Source organism: Periplaneta americana, chromosome 3, assembly GCF_040183065.1.
Source record: "Periplaneta americana isolate PAMFEO1 chromosome 3, P.americana_PAMFEO1_priV1, whole genome shotgun sequence".
In the NCBI taxonomy this organism is placed as follows: Eukaryota; Metazoa; Arthropoda; class Insecta; order Blattodea; family Blattidae; genus Periplaneta; species Periplaneta americana.
In genome coordinates, this window is record NC_091119.1 from 405,903 (window position 1) to 427,444 (window position 21,542).

Consider the following 21,542-nt stretch of genomic DNA (forward strand, 5'->3'; position numbering starts at 1 on the left):
CATATTCTATAGCAAGGTTAAAAAGTACAAGTGATAGTGCATCTCTTTGTCTTAGTCTGCAGTGAATTGGAAAAGTATGCCACAGGAACTGGCCTACATGGACTCTGCTGTATCTTTCACTGAGACACATTTTAATTAAACGAACTAGTTTCTTGGGAATACCAAATTCAATAAGAATATCAAATAAAACTCCTCTCTTAACAGAGTCATATGCCTTTTCGAAATCTATGAATAACTAATGCACTACACCCTTATACTCCCATTTTTCTCCAATATCTGTCGAATACAAAATATCTGATCAGTAGTCATTATGATATCATAGTTACTAATTATTCTAAAAATTATATTGGAAAGTAATTATTGCAGTTCATAAAATAATGTCGCAATCTGAAATGATATTTTATTTGAGTTTCAGTATACCGCGTAAGTACTTACATACAAAGACTGTGTCACTTAAAAAATAAAATTTGCAGTTTTTAAATAAAACGGACAAGTTTACATCTAATCAAATATGAGTTACGTGTACTCCTAACCCTGTCATTAGGAAGCCTGACACACCTACTGTACTGAATGCTGCTGTTTAGACGCTGCATATATATGATGCCCTGTTGCCAAATTATGCTAATGTTCAGCCTGGAAAGAAGTGTGAAAATTTGGTAATTTTTGGTCAAAAGTCAGTTTCCATTTCAAAATGGAGCTATGATGCCTGCTTTGCACTTTGAGGAAGTTTCAGAACCCCGCGGTGGCCGTCATTAATTAAGCTGCGCTCGTGATTATGCAAGCTTCCCAACTCATTTTCGTGTACTTTTAATTCTTTCCCACTTCTCTGCATTCACATTGTTAAGGATTCCACTAATTTCATGATAGGAAACTGAAATTCTTAATTCATGTCCTTCAATGGTTACTGAACAAATTGGGTTGGCTTTTTCAGTACATTATGTAAATATCAATATGAACATGTTTAATTCTTTCCCCTATGTTTATACGATAAAAACTACAAAATATAATACTGGTACAGAAATCTTCTATAGACGACAAAAACATTGTAAAATTATTTCAGACATGATTCTTAAACTTTAGGAGAGAAGAAATATTTTAGCAAATTATCTTCTTTTCACATTTAACTGTTAAACTACTGAGCCTATAAACAAGAAACTGAAACACATCATTACTGATATCAATAGACGTAAAAAAAAATCCCATCGCTACATACAAAATGTCAAATATCCATTTCTAGCATCGCCTCTTAATAAAGCACTTAATTGGATCCTCACAATATGTTTCTTTATTTATTTATTTTAGTATACTGCTCACTTTTATCATTCTGATCTGGATAACTGGAGATCATTTCCTTCATTTTAAAACGCGATGATAAAGTAACCCAGTGGCACCAACGTGATGTAGAACTACCATAAGAGAAAGCACTCCTTTTTTCGGTCCAGGTTAAATGTATCTGTGTCCACGCCTACCAAAAAGGCGTAAATGCAACTCATACCGAAGTCTGAACAAGGGAACCTAATGTGTCACTAAGCAGCCACCACAACGAAAACTCACTTTCCATCTATTTATATATATACAACGAAATGTCTATGGAAGGCATATCAAGAGTCTGAACAAGCCTAACATAATCTGTCCCTGATTCTGGACCTTACGTAAGCTTTTCTATCATTTAAAATATATTGGGCAAAATTGCTATAATGGACTGATAGCCGTAACATTATTTCTAGCCTGAGATATCTAACACACAATACTGCGAGAAATGTTGCCCAAGTAGAAATGAACGTGATACACCTACTTCATTTATGCCACATTTATAATGGTTTAGGTTCATCATGGGACAACGCAACTTAAAACAGACGTTAGTCTTGCATTCGATGCATGCCAGTTCGAAGTTGTAGTCACATATGAAGGATGCACGGAAAAGGCAATCAAATATTGGAAAAGGTTGAGAAAATCTGATAGTAGTAATTTAATCTGTCCTCATCTATGCAATAGCAAAGGTACAGACGTGGTTATACATTTCTTCTTTACCTCTATACATATACTGGGAAATAGAAAACATTACCTTAAAGCCCTTCAACTATATTTTTAGGTACACACAAACGTTCAAAATTTATATTTCCAATTATTAAACCAGGTATGAGATTAACACCTAAAATAATGGCGGAATTATGGTTGTAATTACAAAGTCAGATCAGAGCAGCAATTCTAATAGAAATGCTTTATGCCAAGAGGAGTAGTATATGTTAAATGCTTAAAGTATTATAAAATGACATAAAGCAGCATAACGACAATCAACAGATTACTCTCACAACAAGAAGTTAATATACATAAGACAAAACGTTCCAGCTACGGCATAATTTTATTATTTATTTTATGCTCGACCATGCCGAAATGTAGTAAATATACACCTGGTAGCAGCCCTTTAATGGACCTTATTAAAGTACACCTATTCATTAAAGTTCAGTTCTTCAACCAATCAGAAAACGCCATTCTAGCATTATGAAAGCGCAAGTATCGATTATTCTCGGATATGCAATCGAAAGACAACTAGCGAAACGTCACGGAGGCTGGAAATCCAATACTGTCGCAGAAGGTTATGTTCTGTTACTATAATAATTAGCGTTAAGTGTACGTAATATTCAAATATATTCAATTTGTCATCTCGTCTACATCAATTTCAATGTTACATCAAGATTAATGTTTATTTTACTCTCTAGATTATGTCAAGGTCAATGTCGACATTTTGTTCCTCGGAAAAAACCAATACTTTTGCGTCTGCGCACATCTCACAATTTACGAGATTGCACAAGGTCAGTCAGATAAGAATAACAGGAGTACTTATGAATAATTTCAAGTTAGAAATATGGTCGAGCATACAAAGTCGTATGAAACTGCCTATAATGGTAATTAAGACGCTCGTATGAAACTTATGAAACTCGAGTCTTAATTACTAGCATTATAGGCTCGTTGCATAATGTACTATTACGTATTACACTGTATAGGAAATTTGTCATTAGGTCACATTTCTTCTGAATCCATGTATTCATATTATATATAAAACTTTTCTTCCCGCTATTTGTGTAAAATTTCTAAACTCAAATATGAATTGGGCTCTCAAACAACAGCGCAATATGCACAGCTGCAAACAGTTTATTTCGATTGCTTGTGGACAGAGTGCTGGCGCGTATGAACTTTGAGGTTTGTGACGTCTGCGAAACATTTGCCACAAACATCGCACTTGAATGGTTTTTCGCCCGTGTGTCTTCGTTCGTGGATTCTGAGATGCCCCGACACAGTGTAACACTTTCCACAAACACCACATTTATACGGCTTCTCCCCTGTGTGCTGGCGGCCATGCACTCTGAAGTTACTGGCGTTCGAGAAACATTTGCCGCACACTTCGCATTTGAACGGCCGTTCGCCCGTGTGCTGGCGGGCATGGCCTCTGAGGTTGCCCTGCGCTGAGAAGCACTTCCCGCACACGCCGCATTTGAACGGTTTTTCACCGGAGTGCAAACGCGAGTGGACAGTTAAAGAAGATGTGCAAACAAAACACTTACCGCACACGTCACACTTGAAAGGCTTATCTCCAGAGTGTCGGCGCAAATGGATTTTGAAATCTGTAGAGTTCACAAAAGCCATATCGCAAAGATCGCACTTGAAAGACTTCTCGCCTTTATGCCGCCGGATGTGGATTTTCAGATATCTCGCTGACGAGACGCTCTTACCGCAAATGTCACATTTGAAAGTTCTCTCGGCCGTGTGGCGGCGCTCGTGCACCTTGCAGTTCGTGAAGTCAGCAAAACACTTGCCACACACATCACATTTGAAGGGTTTCTCGCCGGTATGCCTCCGTTCATGTATTTTTAGATTTCCAGACACAAAGAAAGACTTCCCACACACGCCGCATTTGTATGGCCTCTCGCCCTTGTGTCGGCGGACATGCACCCTCAGATTGCTGGAGTTCGTGAAGCTCTTATTGCACACTTCACACTTCAATACACTGCTGCCCTTGCTGCTGTGCGCTATCTGGCTGGCAGTTTCAATGTCAGTATTACTTTCTCTTCTATCATTCAAACATGGTTCGTATTTATTGGCGTAAAACGTATATTCGGAGGCAAATTTGTCTCGCGAGTCATAATTTTCGACATCCTCTGCAACTGTCATGTGATTTTCCACAGCAAATGTCATCTCGTGATGCGTAAAACGAACTCTGTGAAGAAATTTAAGACCAAGGTATTGAAATTGCTAAATTCGAAAAAAAAAATCACACACAAAAGAAAACATTGGCAGAGAAATATCTACCAAACCCACTTTAAAAATTTGTTTAAGGGGAAGACTCAGGTGAAAATTCTGACTTTTCCAAGGTTCCCATGTTATAGAACTACTTTTTTTTTCATAGGCAGTCTATTTCACACTAAAAGTAACTGTGGCAAGTTTAAACTCAATACCTCTATGGTCTTTGAGATGTAATTTTTTTTTCTATAAATTTTCGAAAAGTGTAAGAATATTGAAATGCATCTATTCACACAAAAATTAATATTATGCACTATATTTTTATTTCTCATTCTTTAGTAAGTCATGAATAAAATGTCCGGAGGAATTTTGAATATCACTTTTAGTGCTCGAGAAAAAATTGTTAAAGGGAACAAAATAGAAAAATTGAAAAAAAAAAAAAAGTGGTCGACATTTTATATATTATATATATTTTTTAATGAAGCTCAGAACTGATAATATACTCCATCAGTCATTTTAAGGAACATTTTAGAGAACATTCTGTTAAAATGTCAGAAACGTAGCTCTCACATTTTGGGAGAAGATACACTTTAGATATGACAAAATTATCAAAATATTACAACAGAGTAAAAGCATCTTGCAGTGTAGGCTTTCACGGCCGGAGTCTATAGATGTAGATTCATTTTCCGGGCTGAGAGGCCGTGGTCTATTGGTTGGTTTTATACCAGACGTTTCGTCTGCAACTGCGGCAGACATCTTCAGTGGAGTGGTATCAGAGGTCCCGCAGTTGGAAACGAAACGTCTGGTATAAAACCAACCAATAGACCACGGCCTCTCAGCCCGGAAAATGAATCTACATCTAGAGCAAAAGCATGTAAAAAATTTCACACGGTTCATCTATAAGAAAAACTATACATTCACTGTGCCCAGCTTTATATGACAGACCAGCTCTCTTTTTCTTTTTGACAGTCTTCATCTTTGTCACACATTCTACATCCGTACTCATTCCCGTATATGCAAATAAACCATTCAACAAACGATTACAAACACAAACCAAATTCAGTTAGTAAACAACACCCGACATGGGATCTCGCGTGTAACGAATGTCTTCAATAACAAAGTGATGGCCAATGTGATCAGGCAAACAACTCCAAGGAAAATACATTTCTAAACACAACATTGTGTATTCCAAACAGAGGCTACAGGCGAGTTCCAGAAGTTGACTGCCTGGGAGTAGCTGCGCTGTGCAGGCTTTTAAAAATGACGACGAAAACAACTGTTCCACGTGTCATAGACAAATGAAATTTGCATAGATATTCTTCAAAGTGTAAAATATCTTTAATGTTAAAACCACAAAATCGGAATTTTTTACCAATATGCCAAACATTTCACCTCTATCCCGCCTTAAATAGTAAATTTGGGGCATGCACTTGTTAGCAGCAATAAAGCAGGACCCCACTAGTCCGAACTTGCAGACAAAGGCGCACTGGACTCATCAAGCTTAGCACCCGCATAGCGTGTGAAGTGGACGGTGAGCATTCCGTCGCAATTGCTTCTACTCCAACTAGAGCTGTCGATCAACTAAAAATGTTGATTGGTTAAACGAATGACTTAAATTGATTCATGAAATGGATTTCGAATTTTAATCGATTTTAGACAGTATTTGTAATTTTGAATAAAAACACCCTTTATAATTTTTTAGATCTCGAATGAGACTGTAAATATCCATATTCTTTTCTAGTGTTGTCCACACTTTCATCCAGCACCTTCCACTTTTCGATGTTCGATATTTTACTTCGTTTTATAATTAGAGCGGCTGATAAGTAATGCCCGTAAGAAAACCCCAGTGCGAACACAACAAGAAAATGAACTGCAGCATCAACACAGACATCCACCGCTACAGCCTATCTGTGAAGAAGCTCCCAGGCACTCCGTTGGGTTGCGCAGAACACACAGCGGCCTGACAAGTGAGGGACATGTTTGATCCTACTGGCGCAGTGAGAAACTGATCGCTGTGGTAAGCTATTCAAACACTTCACTTTGGACAACCACATGCGATATGCTAAGAGGGATTTTACTGCAGCATTGCTTGCAGAAGTAATGATAGCAGCAGCACCAGTGACAGTAATGGTGATGACAGCAGTCACCAGTCACGCGGATATTCGCAACAACATGTCGTCCCTAGCGCCCTGCAGTCATCTCATGCTTAGAAGTTTTATGTTACGACTGAGTCAGTTCGCATGCAGGTGATCTGTCGGATTGGCTCCATATGTTACAGTATGCTGGATAGCTCTGTCCCTAATAGGACAAAGACATTCCATCTGGAACAAAAATATTCAAGGAAAGGATACCTGGAAATCCCTTGCCTTGGCAAGGTACCTGCAGATAAGCGTACCATTCTCAAAAGTATCGGACAGCAGTCGATATAATCTATTTGATGAGAACGAATGTGCTGCAGTGACAACACTGGAAATCCACAATTAGAAGAAGATAATTTGGTGTCAACAGAATTTTCCCAGCCTTCAACAAACTACAGTCGTCAATGGCAGAAACTATTAGATTAATCTAACAAACAGCATTATCTCACAGGGAAGTACCAGGCGAATTCAAAGAAAGTTCGAAAGTATAGGCGTATGCTATTCAATGTTGTATGATTTACAACAGACAAAGCAGATGAAAATGGTGATGCGTCATATTTTCAGTTCCCTACCATGTAACGTGATGTGCAAAGATCTTCCTCTAAATACAAACTCTGTCTAACTGGGAAAATTAAGGGCTTTACTTTTCTCTTTCTGAGGATATACGGTACATTATTGTCTATTGCAACTAATTCAGTCATAATCTTTATGAAACAGAAAACACAATAATATCTTATCAATATGTTGTTGGTTAGTCATCTGCCCGAAAATAGGTTTGAACATCATAAGTAACACCACTAAGGCATCACTCATGAGGCAACTAGGCCAGGATATATTGGGGTAGGGTGGCCAGTTCCTTTCCCCCTCCATTGCATACATCGCATACTAGCTACATATTACACTAGTCAGACTTCATATGCATACAAACAATTGTTCTTCTTCTGACACATATCGTCAAGTGAGATGTACTCCCCGGTGTACCTCAAATCAGAAGGACTCAATATGTAGGCCTACACTGTGTAGTAAGTATTGCTGCTTATTGTAATTTGAACTCGTTACGAATAAGACCTATATTGTGAAGAGAAATAAAGTTCAATAATTGAGCAGTTTGGACTTTTTCCATTATTAGGTGTCAAAAATATTTCGTACATTGGACCTCTCTTCGCCTCCAGGTGGGGATCGTTACGAACAGCTAACCTGTCTGACCGTCAGATCGATGTGAAATGTAAGAACGGGAAATCCGATGTCATAAGCTGTTGGAACGTGAAATCTATATATATAATTTGAACTGGTAATGGAAATTACGGGAAAACGGCTGAACGGATTTTAATAAATGGCCCGTCATTTTAAAGCTTGGAACCTAAAGTTTTTCGGAAAAGTAGTAGTTTTCAGTGAAATGTCAATTTTCCTACATAATTTTCCTATTTTCCAAAATCCATCTGTTGTCAGTTTTGAGACTAATTTTATTCAATCACGGCCGACTTGATTGAATTTCAGAACAAAACACACACTACAATAAACAATAGGCTATTACACGAAGGCCATGACCTGCAGGATTGCCGACATATTTAGAGCTCAATTCAATTTGTTACTAAAAACTGATTCTGCAGTGTATAATTTTCTGAGTACAGCTGTGTATTGGATATTCAAATCTACGAAACTTGAGGTGGTTTGATGACATTATTACCATTAGAAATTAAATATTATTATAGTTAATATCATGATGCATCTATTTTTTCATTAATTGTACATAATATTGATGCTATATTGATGACATGAAAGTGAAACGTTTTGTGGTTATGTAAGTAAATGTAGAGAATATCTTAATTAAGATCTTCATTTCTATAATTTACTGAGTGGCTGCTATATTTAACTACTAAACTTAAGTAAGATAATAATATTGTTATTAAAAATCAAATATTTTTATACTTATTAACCCAGTGGGGTTGGGTCTTTTTCATATACTTAATGGCGGTGTAGTGTAGATATTGATATGTGTCATTGTCTTCAGTATTGGCTCGAGAGAGCGCAAAAATTACAGTTCCTAAGGAAAGATCAAAAGGTATTACTTACTAATAAAATAAGAAGCCTAGAAAATGTTGTAGTCTCCAGATAATTTCAGCAGGATCTCTTAGTAGGATAAAATGATTTTACGCTCTACATTTCAAGTTCTACATGCAGCAGCTATACGAAAATGCTATTGTTCGAAAGCTTAGCAAACCTGACATTTTTTTTAACTTTTGCCTACAATCCACAATGACCTGAAATAGCTACTGCTATCGTCCTGACATTGATACTTGCGTTTTCGCGTTCAAACTCAAAAACTGAAGTTGGATAGGTTCAAGAAAATGTATTTGGCCTAAGAGTATGTTTCATTATTATGGAAGCAAATAACTATCAAAAAGACAAGTATTTTTCATTGAAAATAAATCTGAAAAATTTTTATTTGAACGTCTAACGAACTTAGTTTGCAGCAGCATTTGCTGCACAAGCCACTAGTATATGTAGAATACGACTAAAAAGAAGAATACCGTGGAAGTAAGTAAACTAATTATATTGAACAATAGCACAACAACAAATAATAGACACTAATAATCAACAGTGCAGTCGACCTGGTTGGCGAGTTGGTATAGCGCTGGCCTTCTATGCCCAAGGATGCGGGTTTGATCCTGGGCCAGGTCGATGGCATTTAAGTGTGTTTAAATGCGACAGGCTCATGTCAGTACATTTACTGGCATGTAAAAGAACTCCTGTGGGACAAAATTCCGGCACAACGGCGACGCTGATATAACCTCTGCAGTTGCGAGTGTCGTTAAATAAAACATAACATTCAACAGTGCAAATCGTGGAATGATAAACAATAGGAAATGAATCAACTACTAAGTTACTGTCATCTAGTGGTGCAAAAGAGTAATTAATAAGTGGACCCCATTAAACTGATACTGCCATCTAGTGGTGAAGTGGAATAATTAATTAGCAGGAATCAATTAAACTACTATTGGCTTCTAGTGGTGATGAAGGTAAACATGGCCAACAGTGGTGTTACTTGGCGCATTTTTCTTGAATTTTTTTTATATCCCGTTCGACTGTAGGTAGCCATATGTCCGGAAGATTTTTTATTTTTTTTTATTTCATTGGGTTATTTTACGACGCTGTATCAACATCTAGGTTATTTAGCGTCTGAATGAGATGAAGGTGATAATGCTGGTGAAATGAGTCCGGGGTCCAGCACCGAAAGTTACCCAGCATTTGCTCGTATTGGGTTGAGGGAAAACCCCGGAAAAAACCTCAACCAGGTAACTTGCCCCGACCGGGATTCGAACCCGGGCCACCTGGTTTCGCAGCCGACGCGCTGACCATTACTCCACAGGTGTGGACATGTCCAGAAGATAGAGACTGGGTTGGCTAATAGGATTATCTGAAACACTCAATACGTGCTGCTTCCTTGCACTTCCTCTGAACCGGAGAACACTTGGCTTGTAAGGTGGAGGTGTCTTCCCACTTTATTCTGTGCCCAGACTCCCACAGTAGGTTTTCCAGCAGAAGACGAGAGATTCATTCCTCGAAACGTTGTTTCTATTTTTGACAACTAGCACTGATAAAAATCGAAACTGCTCAACTATTGAACAATTCACCATTGCTCTCACCAACCAATCTTCCAGAAATAAACCACTGTCCATTCTAAACAATGCACTCCCACATTTGTCACGGGAATAAACACAACTTGGAAAGCGACCTACAGACATTCTTTGCTGCCCTCGCTGTAGGCCGATACAACATACACGCCACTTAGCAGTCATGTCTAGTACGTAGCATTCAGAATCGCGTCTGGCCATCATATTAGCCAGTTTTATGCCAGTTTAGTTCCCAAAACATATTCAGCCATTCTTATGAACTATTACGAAGTTAATATACTAACAAGGAAAAGCCTTTTTCTTTGCAAATGTTTCCTTTGCTGTCATTTAACCGAACTAGTGAAATGAAGAGTGAAGAAAAGCACACTTACCTTTCAGGTGATATTTCATCCCTCTCTGTCATTAGTTCCACTGTTGGCTCTTCCTTGACGATGTCCAATTCAAGAGGTTCTTCCTGGAAAAGAGGTAATAAAGCAGAGAGTTGGCACATCAGCTGAACAACCAACTCCATCAAGTACCTGTCCTGCTGCGAACTTCAACTGGAACGGCCTTATATCCAGATCAGATTACTTGGGGCAAGATAATGGGAACCCACAAATATACATGTGTCTAAAAGTGTTATTTGAACAAGAGTAAACAAGTTGATGTTCAGGAACTGTGTGAATTGATAACTAAAATCCAGGAAAACATATCTGACATAGTTAACAGAGAAAAATTACTTCCGATTATACATAATGATGGCGTACCAAAGGAAATGATCACCAGCGTATCTAACTTCTAAGGAAACGACTTAGGAACAAAGAAACCAATTAAGCGAGGATCTGGACTATCCCCTTTGTTGTTCATGAATACCATAATTAAAAATTATAGACAGCAACCTCAAGGCAATATACCTATTACATGCAAACTCAATTTACACACTATGTTGTATGCAGACGACCAAGTATTATTTTCTAAATGCGAAGATATATTAACATAACATCCGAAAACTAATAGCACAGTCCCTTAGAAACAAGTCCTTCGAGGTCCATGAAGAGGTGCATTGCGTTGTGTCTGAAGGCGGCGGAATTAGAAGAGCGGACATCATGGCTCTAGACAAGACTAATAGTAAAGGCTTTATACTGGACCCAACTGTTAGATTTGAGATGAGCTAGACACAACCATCTGAGGTTAACAAAGAGAAACAACAAATTTATGAGCCTACTATTCCGTATTTTCGAGAAAAATATCAGACGGAAGGCACCTGGGAAGTACATGGTTTAATGATCGGAGCGAGGGGCACCATCCCACGATCAACTGTAAACACTATCAAAACATTTGGAATCCATGACATCATTCCAAAAATAATTACTTCTAGCATTAAAGGGTCTGTGGCGATTCTGAAAAATCATTTATACGGAATATCATAATCCCCCCCCTTTTTCTATCCATTAGTGTGTGATTGTTACAATATATGTACAAATTTATTATGTCTTAAATTTAAGCTCCTAGTTCACATTTCAATTTGACTCATCTATTTTACTGCAATCGTTACTATTCTTATATGTGTGTTATTCTGTGTTTTTGGCAACCCAGGATGCCTGGGCAGACTATTTCTTGGAAATAAATTATATAGAGAGTAGGTTATTTTACGACGCTTTATCAACATCTTTGGTTATTTAGCGTCTGAATGAGATGAAGGTGATAATGCCCGTAAAACGAGTCCGGGGTCCAGCACCGAAAGTTACCCAGCATTTGCTCATGTTGGGTTGAGGGAAAACCCCGGAAAAAACCTCAACCAGGTAACTTGCCCCGACCGGAAATCGAACCCGGGCCACCTGGTTTCGCGGCCAGACGCGCTGACCGTTACTCCACAGGTGTGGACTCTAAATCCGAAGATGGCCTCCAAATATCACAATATAATTTAGAGAAATAACCAAAAATTATGATATGGATATCTCATATGATAAAACCAAAGTGTTTGCATTTAAAAGAAAAGACTCTATACACAGCAAAATATGCCTCAATAACAAATTACCATAAAGAGTGTACAGACCTCCACATACAAAACTAAATTATCAAATTTATAAGCTGGCTGAGATGCTTGCTTGCTGAGGTCAGACTCGATACCCCCTTCAGCTGATTAGCTGGTTGGGTTAAGGCGAATGTGAGGTAATCTATAGCGAAATCTCGGCTTCATTCCGCCAAATACCATGTCACTATCACCAATTCCATCGATGCTAAATAAAAGAGACAAATGTGCAGAATAAATTGAGTTTTCAAACCATCATTACTTCAGAGGAATACCGAATCAAAATTTATAAAACTTTAGCCCGACTTTTCCCTTGCAGATGAGAGGGCTGCACCATAAAAACGTCTGATTCCTCCAGAATAACTGCTGCCAAGACGAAGACACATTGCAGGAGTCACAAAAGAAATGATGATATCCTGAAAGAACTCACTACTGAACGAATATTACAATTTGTAAACGGTGGAAGGAAAAACTGCGAAAATCAGATCGCAAGGATGGACAGAACACGCATCCTGCAATTTGTTCCCTTGGTCATCCAGCTGAGGTGCAGACCACCCAGTCTAATACATGTTTTGGTTGATGATTATTATTATTAAATTTATTTATGAGCATTGACAACCTAAGTTTATGCTGAAGACCAATTGATGGTTACCATTATCTTGCCCCAAGCAGCAGATTTTCCAGGTCCTGCAGTTTCCGAAACGAATTATTAATAAAACTGCATTAATAACATCACGTCATCTCCATCTTTGGCCTTTGCAGGGAAACAAGAAGCAGAGTGCAGCACTGGGGTAACTTAATGATGTGCTCCTGTTCCATTGACTTGAACTGCCAACGACCAGGAATAGTGTAGCAGACAACTGCACCATGGGAGTGGATAAGGGCGCTACTGATTACTGCATCCAGCCAACACATTATGAAATGGAAACAAGGCAGTGCAGGCACAAAACTCACCCCGGCTTCACACTTCACTACAGGCACAGCTGTCTCCTCACACTTCAGTTCCCTCTGGTCCAGCACTTCTGCCTTTATTTCTGTCACGTACAGGTCACCTGCAGTCGCTGTCTGCAGAAACAGAACACAATATAAGTCAATTATCTGTTTACGCGGCTTGCACACGTTCAAGAGTGATAGAGCTGCACTCTACTGCTTGCCAGTATAAAGAATTGACACGAGATACCGGCAACGGGAAGCTTTCCATCTGAAAGTGAATAGCACATCGTAATTGTCCAAATCACATTATACATTAAATAAACCTTTTAATATTTTAAGGTGGTAGTATTCATCAAAACAAGACGAAAAAGTCTAATAAATATTAATCTTAAAATTAACATCTGTTCACTAACATCGCACTACAAGGTGATCAATATGATTTTCATAAAAAAGATCATTCAATATTCTGAGGAATGTTAATATTTAACAGACAAGACAGAAAGGTCTAACTCAATAGCTTCCTAGATACGAGTGCTTGTTCACCAACATCACAGCAGATGTTCAATGTGATTTCCAGTCATCATAATGCATCCTTCTGCCCTACATCTTGTCGCCACTTTTCTTCCACTTCATTTTCGATATGCTACTGTGTGCCTCATAAGAAAGAAGCAAGCAGCTCACATTATTCTTACAATACAAATTTCAAAGTCATTCTTTCGTACAACATTTAATGACTCATTCGACTCTTTTCCTTCTTCGAAACATTGATTGCATTTTTTCTTCAATGGTAACCACGAGCGTGTCCCAAGATACTGATCAACGAATACAGTCCGCAAGGTATTAATTTTCGGAGACATGTCTATTAGCCATTGTTTTCTCATTTTAATGACTACTGTCATCTCTCAGAATGTTTATAATGGAAATCGCATTTAGCATCTGCCATGATGTTGACAAACATGTGCTCATATGTCGGAAGAAGCCTCGTCTGATGCATTTATTTTTCTTATTTTGATGAAACTACTGTTTGCGTATATTGCTGTTTTATTTCGGACAATTTTTCTATTAAGACTATCCATTATCAGTAACAGTTACATCACAATCGCCGATCACTTGAAAACCACACACTGCATGGACGATAATCACAAAAACAATGACGGAAACGGCACGTTGGTAACTGTCACTTTTAAAATTCGAAATAAATGTGATTGTTTGGAAAAAAATGTTGAAAACTGATAATAAACAATTAATTGTTAACTGATATTAAGCACAAATACGGTAGAATTCACAGTAAATTTAAACTCTCAATTTCATAATATTACTTCTGCTTGCTAACTTTTATTGTTTGATCACAATAATTGAGGTGAAAAAATGTGGATGAAAGACAAAGAAGTGGAGGCACCATTGCATATGTGGGGATTGACGGATCTCAAATGCAGCAGGAAAGAAAGAGCGGGAGCATTATGAGTTGTATCACTAACAGTTCATTGCGACATCTATGCATTGGAAAGAACTATTGCCGGCTTCTATCCTAGCTCATTTTCCAAACAAGTTACTTAGTATTTTAACGTGAAGAATCTCTCTTCCAATTATTTTGGATGGGCGAGGTCCCGTTATAATTCCATTGGGTGGGGAGGGCGACGTCAATGGCTCTATAATGGTTGCCATGCACTGGCGTTCAGGACGGAGGCAGGCCACACATTATTCAGTACGAGCTGATCGAACAGTCCCAGGACTGCAGTTCCTGCATCTGTTCAAAACACAGACACAGTCCAGCAATCAGATATCCTATCTAGAGCTCAATTCCATTGTGAACATGGTGCATACCATCACAAAAACCAGAATGAGGATTGCATTGTTTCTAATGTTGTTCTTAACGTCAAAAGAAAATCGAAAACGGCTGTGAACGAAAGAGTGAAGCTTACGGAATGTCTGCAAAATACTAGCAGTGAAGATTTAAAAAATATTAAAGAATGGATGAAGAATGTTTCGAAAAATTATTCAAAATGATCAAATCTTATATTCTGAGAAAAAATACAGTAATGAGAAGTGCAATCAGTGTGCGCGAAAGATTAGTAGTGACGTCAAGATATTTAGCAACTGGCCGTTCATTTGAAGGTTTAACATTTTCTGCAGTCATCTCTCCACAAGCACTCGGAAAAATCATTCCAGAAACATGTAAAATCATATAAAGAGTCTCTCCAACCTTTAGGATAAAAATTATACAGATGGTAGGGGACTCTAAACTGAGCGTAACCAGTGGTCGGAAATGCTATAAGGTCTGGAACAAGTAATCAGTTTGAAGAACAATTTTGCAAGCACACATAAACAACTTACATCTCCACCAGCCTTGATACATCCAGAACAATATCCCTGGTGTCGCTATACAGTTAAGAATCTGCTGCCCAGGTGATCATGGATATGATCATATCTCTTGCAAACTCAAGATATTTAATGTTTATTTCCAAAAGAACATACACCTCAAAGCAACAACTTAAGAGCTCAGAACACTTGTTGAAAGTGGCGACCACGTGTCTAATGCTTGCATTACAACGACGCAATAACAAACATCATCATGGAATTTGTCAGGCAGTTGTTTGCTATGAAAATTAAAGCAGCTTATAGAAGCGTCTCTCACATATTATGTTTTCAAGATCTCGTGCTGTCTGAAGTATCCATTTCCGACCACTGCACTGCACTGGTTCCTCATGTCAAACTGCTCAGTTCATCATCTGTATAATTATGACCCTAAAGGTTGGAGACACCCTGTGCGAAGGTCTGAAGACGGAGTATATGAAAGTAAGTATTGAATGACTACACTGTGCACTATACAAATATTTATTTAGAACCAATTGTATCAAAACTGTAACTGAAATAAAATCATGTTCCTTACGAAAAGCACTGCGAATGTTATTAATTTTCTTTTTAACTGTATCTGCAGTGGCTTCGTTGTCTATGTCACCAGTTTTTCATATTATGCTTGTAACTTCAGCTTTCTATTGGTATATGCTTTCGACTTAATATTCCACAAAGCGGGTAAGTGCCAATATACAGTAAATCAATAAACCTACTAATAGGTAGAATTCATTGTTAAAAGCCGTAACTTTTAGTAAGCTGAAAGTTCCGACCTGCAAGCAGAATCTGCAGATATCTGAACATACACACACAGTTATGCAACTGCAGGTCTGAACCTTTCGACCGCCTGCGTGTGTATGTTGCAATCTTAACTGTCATTGCCTTGCTGCCTATACCTAGCAGATATCCAAGTTCACTCACAATAGGGTCCACTGATGCACGCAAATTGTGCAAATCTTAGGTCAATGTGATGAGTCGCTTGTGTCAATAGCTACGATGAATTATTTCGTGCCACACCCTGTACAGCAACACTTGCTTCACCTCCAGAAACGATATCAATATCATACAAGCCTTACGTCTCCATGAACCTCCCCATTATTCCTTCGCCACAAACATTTTATATACGATGCCTAAACCGTCAAATACCCACATAATACATGATAAGAGTACGAGATGACAGATTAGTCCAAGTGTGGCATTTATGACAGGAACACAGAAACACAATTTTGATTTTCCCCTCAACCCAAAATCCCACATTTCAACACATATCCAGATGTGAGTACAAAACAGGCGTACGTGAATGACTTACGTGTAATTACTGAAATGTGAGTTTACCTTGCTTGAAGGCTCCTTCGCTTCAGTATCTGCGTCGTCAGCAGCCAAGGGGTCCACCTCGGGCTCCGTCTTGATTAAATCCATCACAACTGAAACAATCCATTAGGAAACTGACATTCATCTGCTGGATGTGAGCTGCACCATCTTTATGGGATTGTTTGGCTGAACTTGAACACGGACAGCAGAATGCAGAGTTTTTGAAGGTTAGCAAGGCCCAGGTGTGTGAGCTCCACCACCTGCAGGCAGCGTGATTATGGCATCTCGATGGCTGAGAGCCAGACTGTTCTAAGTCCAACTTTTCATAAGAAAGAAATCTGCGTTTTATTGTGTTCCAGTTCTTGTCTGCATATATGAATCGAACAAAATTGTAAATATTCCTCTCCATAAGGTTGCTATGAAGCTATTCCACATTGTTTCAGGAATCTTTGAATGTCAGCAGCTTAAAATTGCTCCCCTGGTAAAATGAACTTGGAACAGTCTGGTTCTGGGCCATAGATTTACCTACCGTGTGCTGTGATGAAATTCCACCCACCAGCTTCCTGAATTTGGAATTATGTGATACTAATAAAAAGTACGTCGAGAACTGAATTATGACACTTAGTAGTATTTACCTATACCCACAACCAAACATAACCTCTTTAATGGAGTATACTAGCACAGCCTGACATATTCACAAATATACAAGTAGGTGGGAGAAATCACTGTTTTCAGAGGCAAGGTATTTTGCAATGTGAACAAATCATACAGGACGTCAGATAACTTGAAAACATATTATAAAATAACTAGAAAGAATTGGTGTAGATGACCTATAAGTGGTTATTTAACACGTGAAATAAAGAGGTACAACAGTTCAAAAGAAACGCGAAACGCACATTTCACTTCACTTAGTATATGCAAGGGATACGGAAAGCCTAAACTTAACTAACCTGTCACAGATTCTCAGCATCGTAGAACTTAGAAAATTGTTAGTTTAAAGTTTCAGTGTCACGTGCTTTAGAACAGCGATGTCAAGCTCAGCAACTGATGGCAGCTTGTCACACGTTTGTCCTGGGCTTCTTGTGGCCCGACAGTGCTTTGGCAGGCGGAGACGTATGAACTTGCAGTCCAAGAAAAGGCTGCGTCTAAATTTACAGACATAATCGCCTACTTCACGTAGATTTTTTAATATACGTAGAATGGGAGAATGTGTTATATATGGTTGCAGGAAATCATATATAATGCGAACAGTACTTCTCTAAAAGACAGTACAATATAAAACGACATTACGAGTTGAAACAGCAGGCGTATGAAGGATTTGGATGGAGAAGAAAGAGTTGTAGTGAAATGTCTAAAAGTGGATAAATGTGATGTAAGTAGTTCGCTCACAGTGTGTGATATTACATTTATTTTTTAACAGGTTAAATACTATTTACCGTACTTGCACAGTTTTAAAGCTCATGGAATATGCTGACAGTACATTTAGGCTTAACTTATTTACTGTTGTACAATCCTAAGAGGAAACTAAAAATCTGTTTCATAGAATCATAGTTAATATGTAAAAAAAAGTCGACCCAGTAATAGATAATATTAATGACCGGGATCTGCATTTTGATGACCCAAGGAAATATAAACCGATCATTAAATTTGTACTAGAGTTTGAAGGAAAAAGCCACAAATTTAAAGAGAGTGATGTAAATAAATATTAATTATTCCGCAAGGTACACATTTGTATTACAATTATTTATGTACTCTATTAATGTTTATTAATAGGTCTCAAAAGCATGGTGCATCTTATGGGTCGATACTAACTTTGTGAATGGGTGAAAGCTTCATAGGATTCTGTGAAAGCTGAGATAATAATCTCTCGGTTAGCGCACTGTACTTTAAATGTTCTTTTTTATAGTTTTTCGTAGAACATGAAGGCGTACAGTGTTGATGCTCTGAGAGCAAGTTATGAACTAGCGCGTATGATTGTTGCAAGACATGGAATTTACTCGGACGGACAATTTATTAAGGACTGCGTTTTAACAACAGCAAAGAACGTAATATGTCCCGAAGTTCGAGACCATAAGCTTGTCGCTAAATACTGTACTAGCTAATCGAGCACAAGAAATTTCCGCCTTAAATTCGCACACGGCAATGTAATCTGTCACAGAACATTGAATGCAGGTACGATTGAATTGTCATCTGTCCCGAGTCACGTACTGTGCTCTGTGCAGATTTATGGTAGCACTGAGTTTGACATGATTGCTATAGAAAAGCCAAAATATGACTACCAATAATCTTGCTGTAATACTGCAATATAAAAACAGCAAATTCACTTTCTAAATGAAACTAAAGTAAAACTGAAATACAAGTTCATTGCAAAGAAATTTACTTGTATTAGGCCTACAAATGTACTACTGCAACTAATCTTACCATATTACTAGCTGTATATATCCGTTTAAACAATGAAAGACAAGAGTTCATTAGATATTTACCTGTAATAGTGCAATAATTCGACTAGTTCAGAGCAGATAATAGTTTCGTGAACAACAGGTGTAAAGCGTTGCTTATGTGGTAAGCAACGGTGTAATGCCACGAAAGTGGTTAGATCCAGGCTGCTGTGATAATTCTATTCCATGTTATCACCGTCTAGTACATATAGTGACGAAACTCAATACGTAGTAAATATGCATCCATAGATAGTTGCTAACCACTATGATCGCTAATATAAATAAATAAGAAAATGTGCACATTCGTGCAAAGAGAAAGTTTTAGGGCTTTGCCCCACGGGCGCTGTCTTCACTGTATGAAATCAATGATTTCGTTCTTTCGGTGCACCATAGGATATGACATCGTTCACAAGCTTCCTTGCACAATAAACCGTTCTCGTAAGCAACGCAGTAAACACACGCAGCTTCCATCTGGTGAATGGTAGTGTGCACTGCTGCAGACTTTTTTTTTTTTTTTTTTTTGGATGTTTTCATTAAAAGTACCAGGTCCCTTGGATCCTCGCCTTTTATAAAAATATGATTTTACAAATTGAAATTTAAATAGGTTATGTTAAAGAAAATTGATTAATAAGACCGTCAAAGACGGAAGTATTTTTTGAATTTATGTTATGCCTCTTAGTAAAGGGTTGGCATGATGAAGTAGCTTATTCCTGTATGTAGTCTGTAGATCTTGAATATGAGCAACCAGGAAGGGTATATGAAGTTCATTGTAGAGTTCGACATTGTTCGTGAGGTAGTGTGCACCAGTGATTGTTCTGAATTCCTTCCAGACTCTTCAGGTGGCGAGGATGAGCTTGGCCCCATATCTCACAGCAGTAGTGGATGTATGATCTGATGACTGATGTATACAGCAGGACTTTTGCTTTCCTTGAAGTCAGACTTTTGAAAAGTGGATAGAGAGCCATGTGTCTTTGAAATGCTTTGTCTCTTATGTTTTGAATGTGATAAACGTTTGTCTAGAAGTACTCCAAGATACTTAACTGATCTGATAAAAGATATTATTTGGTTTTGAATACTCAGTTGGTCTATAATTCTGGGAAAACGTTTAGTAAAGACCATCAATTGAGATTTTTCGCCGTTTACTTTTAACCTCCATTTGGTTGACCATTGTGTTAATATATTTAGGGCATTTTGCATGTTGACACAAGCTGCATGAATATTAAAATGTCTGGTAAATATGACAGTGTAATCAGCATAGAGACTATGTAGGCAGTCCGGCATTGTAAGCATATCCTGTACATGAATGGAGTAAAGAACAGGTGCAGGAACAGATCCTTGAGGAACGCCTGCTTCGATGTTTCTGGAGGTAGAGAGAGCTGCTCCTATTCGCACTTGAAATTTACGAATTTGAAGGTAGTCAGCTAGCAGATAAATGTATCAACTACTAGGTTATTTAGCGTCGATGAAATTGGTGATAGCGAGATGAAGCCGAGGATTCGCCATAGATTACCTGGCATTGACATTACGGTTGGGTAAAACCTCGGAAAAAACCAACCAGATAATCAGCCCAAGCGGGAATCGAACCCGTGCCCGAACGCAACTTCAGACCGGCAGGCAAGCGCCCTAACCGACTGAGCCACGCCGGTGGCTTAGCAGATGAATGTAAATATGAGTTTGTATATCAGATGTAGTTTGTATATCAGACCATTGTGCCATACCTTATCAAACGCCTGTTCAGAGTCCAGAAAGGTAGCAACTGTATGGCTATGTTGTTGAAAGCCATGTTGTATAAAAATGTCAATCTAAACAAAGCATCTGTGGTACTATGAAGACTCTTAAAACCAAATTGAAAGTGATTTATTCTTTCAGGTGAGTTTAAGATTGGACTGAGGCGATTTAATATTAAGCGTTGAAAAGTTTTACTTAGAAAGTTCAGCAGACTTATTGGCCTCTAGCTATGGGGATTTATTGGGTCTTTACCAGGCTTAGGAATAGCTATGTGAGCTGTTTTCCAAGTTAGAGGAAAATAGTGAAAGCGTAGGCATAAATTAAATATTTTAGTGACGTGTGTCAGTGTACGATTAGGTAGTCGTTTCAGTGCTTCCGTACAGATTGAATCTGGGCCTGGTGTTTTATTATCTGATAATTTTAACTTCCTTAGGGCCTACATGAGGTATGATCTTCGATGGAGGTCTAGTAAGTATTTGTTTTACTTGCTGAGTAACATCCAGAGTGAAATTTATTGTCATCTGAGGGTTGTGCACATGGGCGGAATCTATCATAGAAACTGTTGGCCAGAATTTCTGCTTTGTTCAGAGGTTCATAAATCATATTGCCTACATTATCTTGCATGGGAATTGGAATTTTTTACTTAGATTTTCCAAGAAGCCTTTTAGTGGAAGTCCAAAAATCTCTTCCTCCTGGTCAAAGTTGTTGAGCTTCGTTTGTAAATTCTTCGACTATGTAAGCATGACATTTCATGCGT

At 38.2% G+C, this 21,542-nt stretch overlaps 1 protein-coding gene across 1 annotated transcript; it reads right to left on the reverse strand.

Annotated features, from left to right (window-relative positions):
• Positions 1–1,954: 1,954 nt before the first annotated feature.
• LOC138695734 (zinc finger protein 235-like) lies at positions 1,955–19,548 on the reverse strand. The gene is made up of 5 exons (XM_069819875.1): positions 19,103–19,548; positions 16,644–16,732; positions 12,978–13,088; positions 10,384–10,466; positions 1,955–4,216 (listed from the first exon to the last, which is right to left on the reverse strand). The coding sequence occupies exons 2-5, from the start codon at positions 16,725–16,727 to the stop codon at positions 3,154–3,156; spliced, it is 1,341 nt and encodes a 446-aa protein (XP_069675976.1). The 5' UTR covers positions 16,728–16,732; positions 19,103–19,548; the 3' UTR covers positions 1,955–3,153.
• Positions 19,549–21,542: the final 1,994 nt, after the last annotated feature.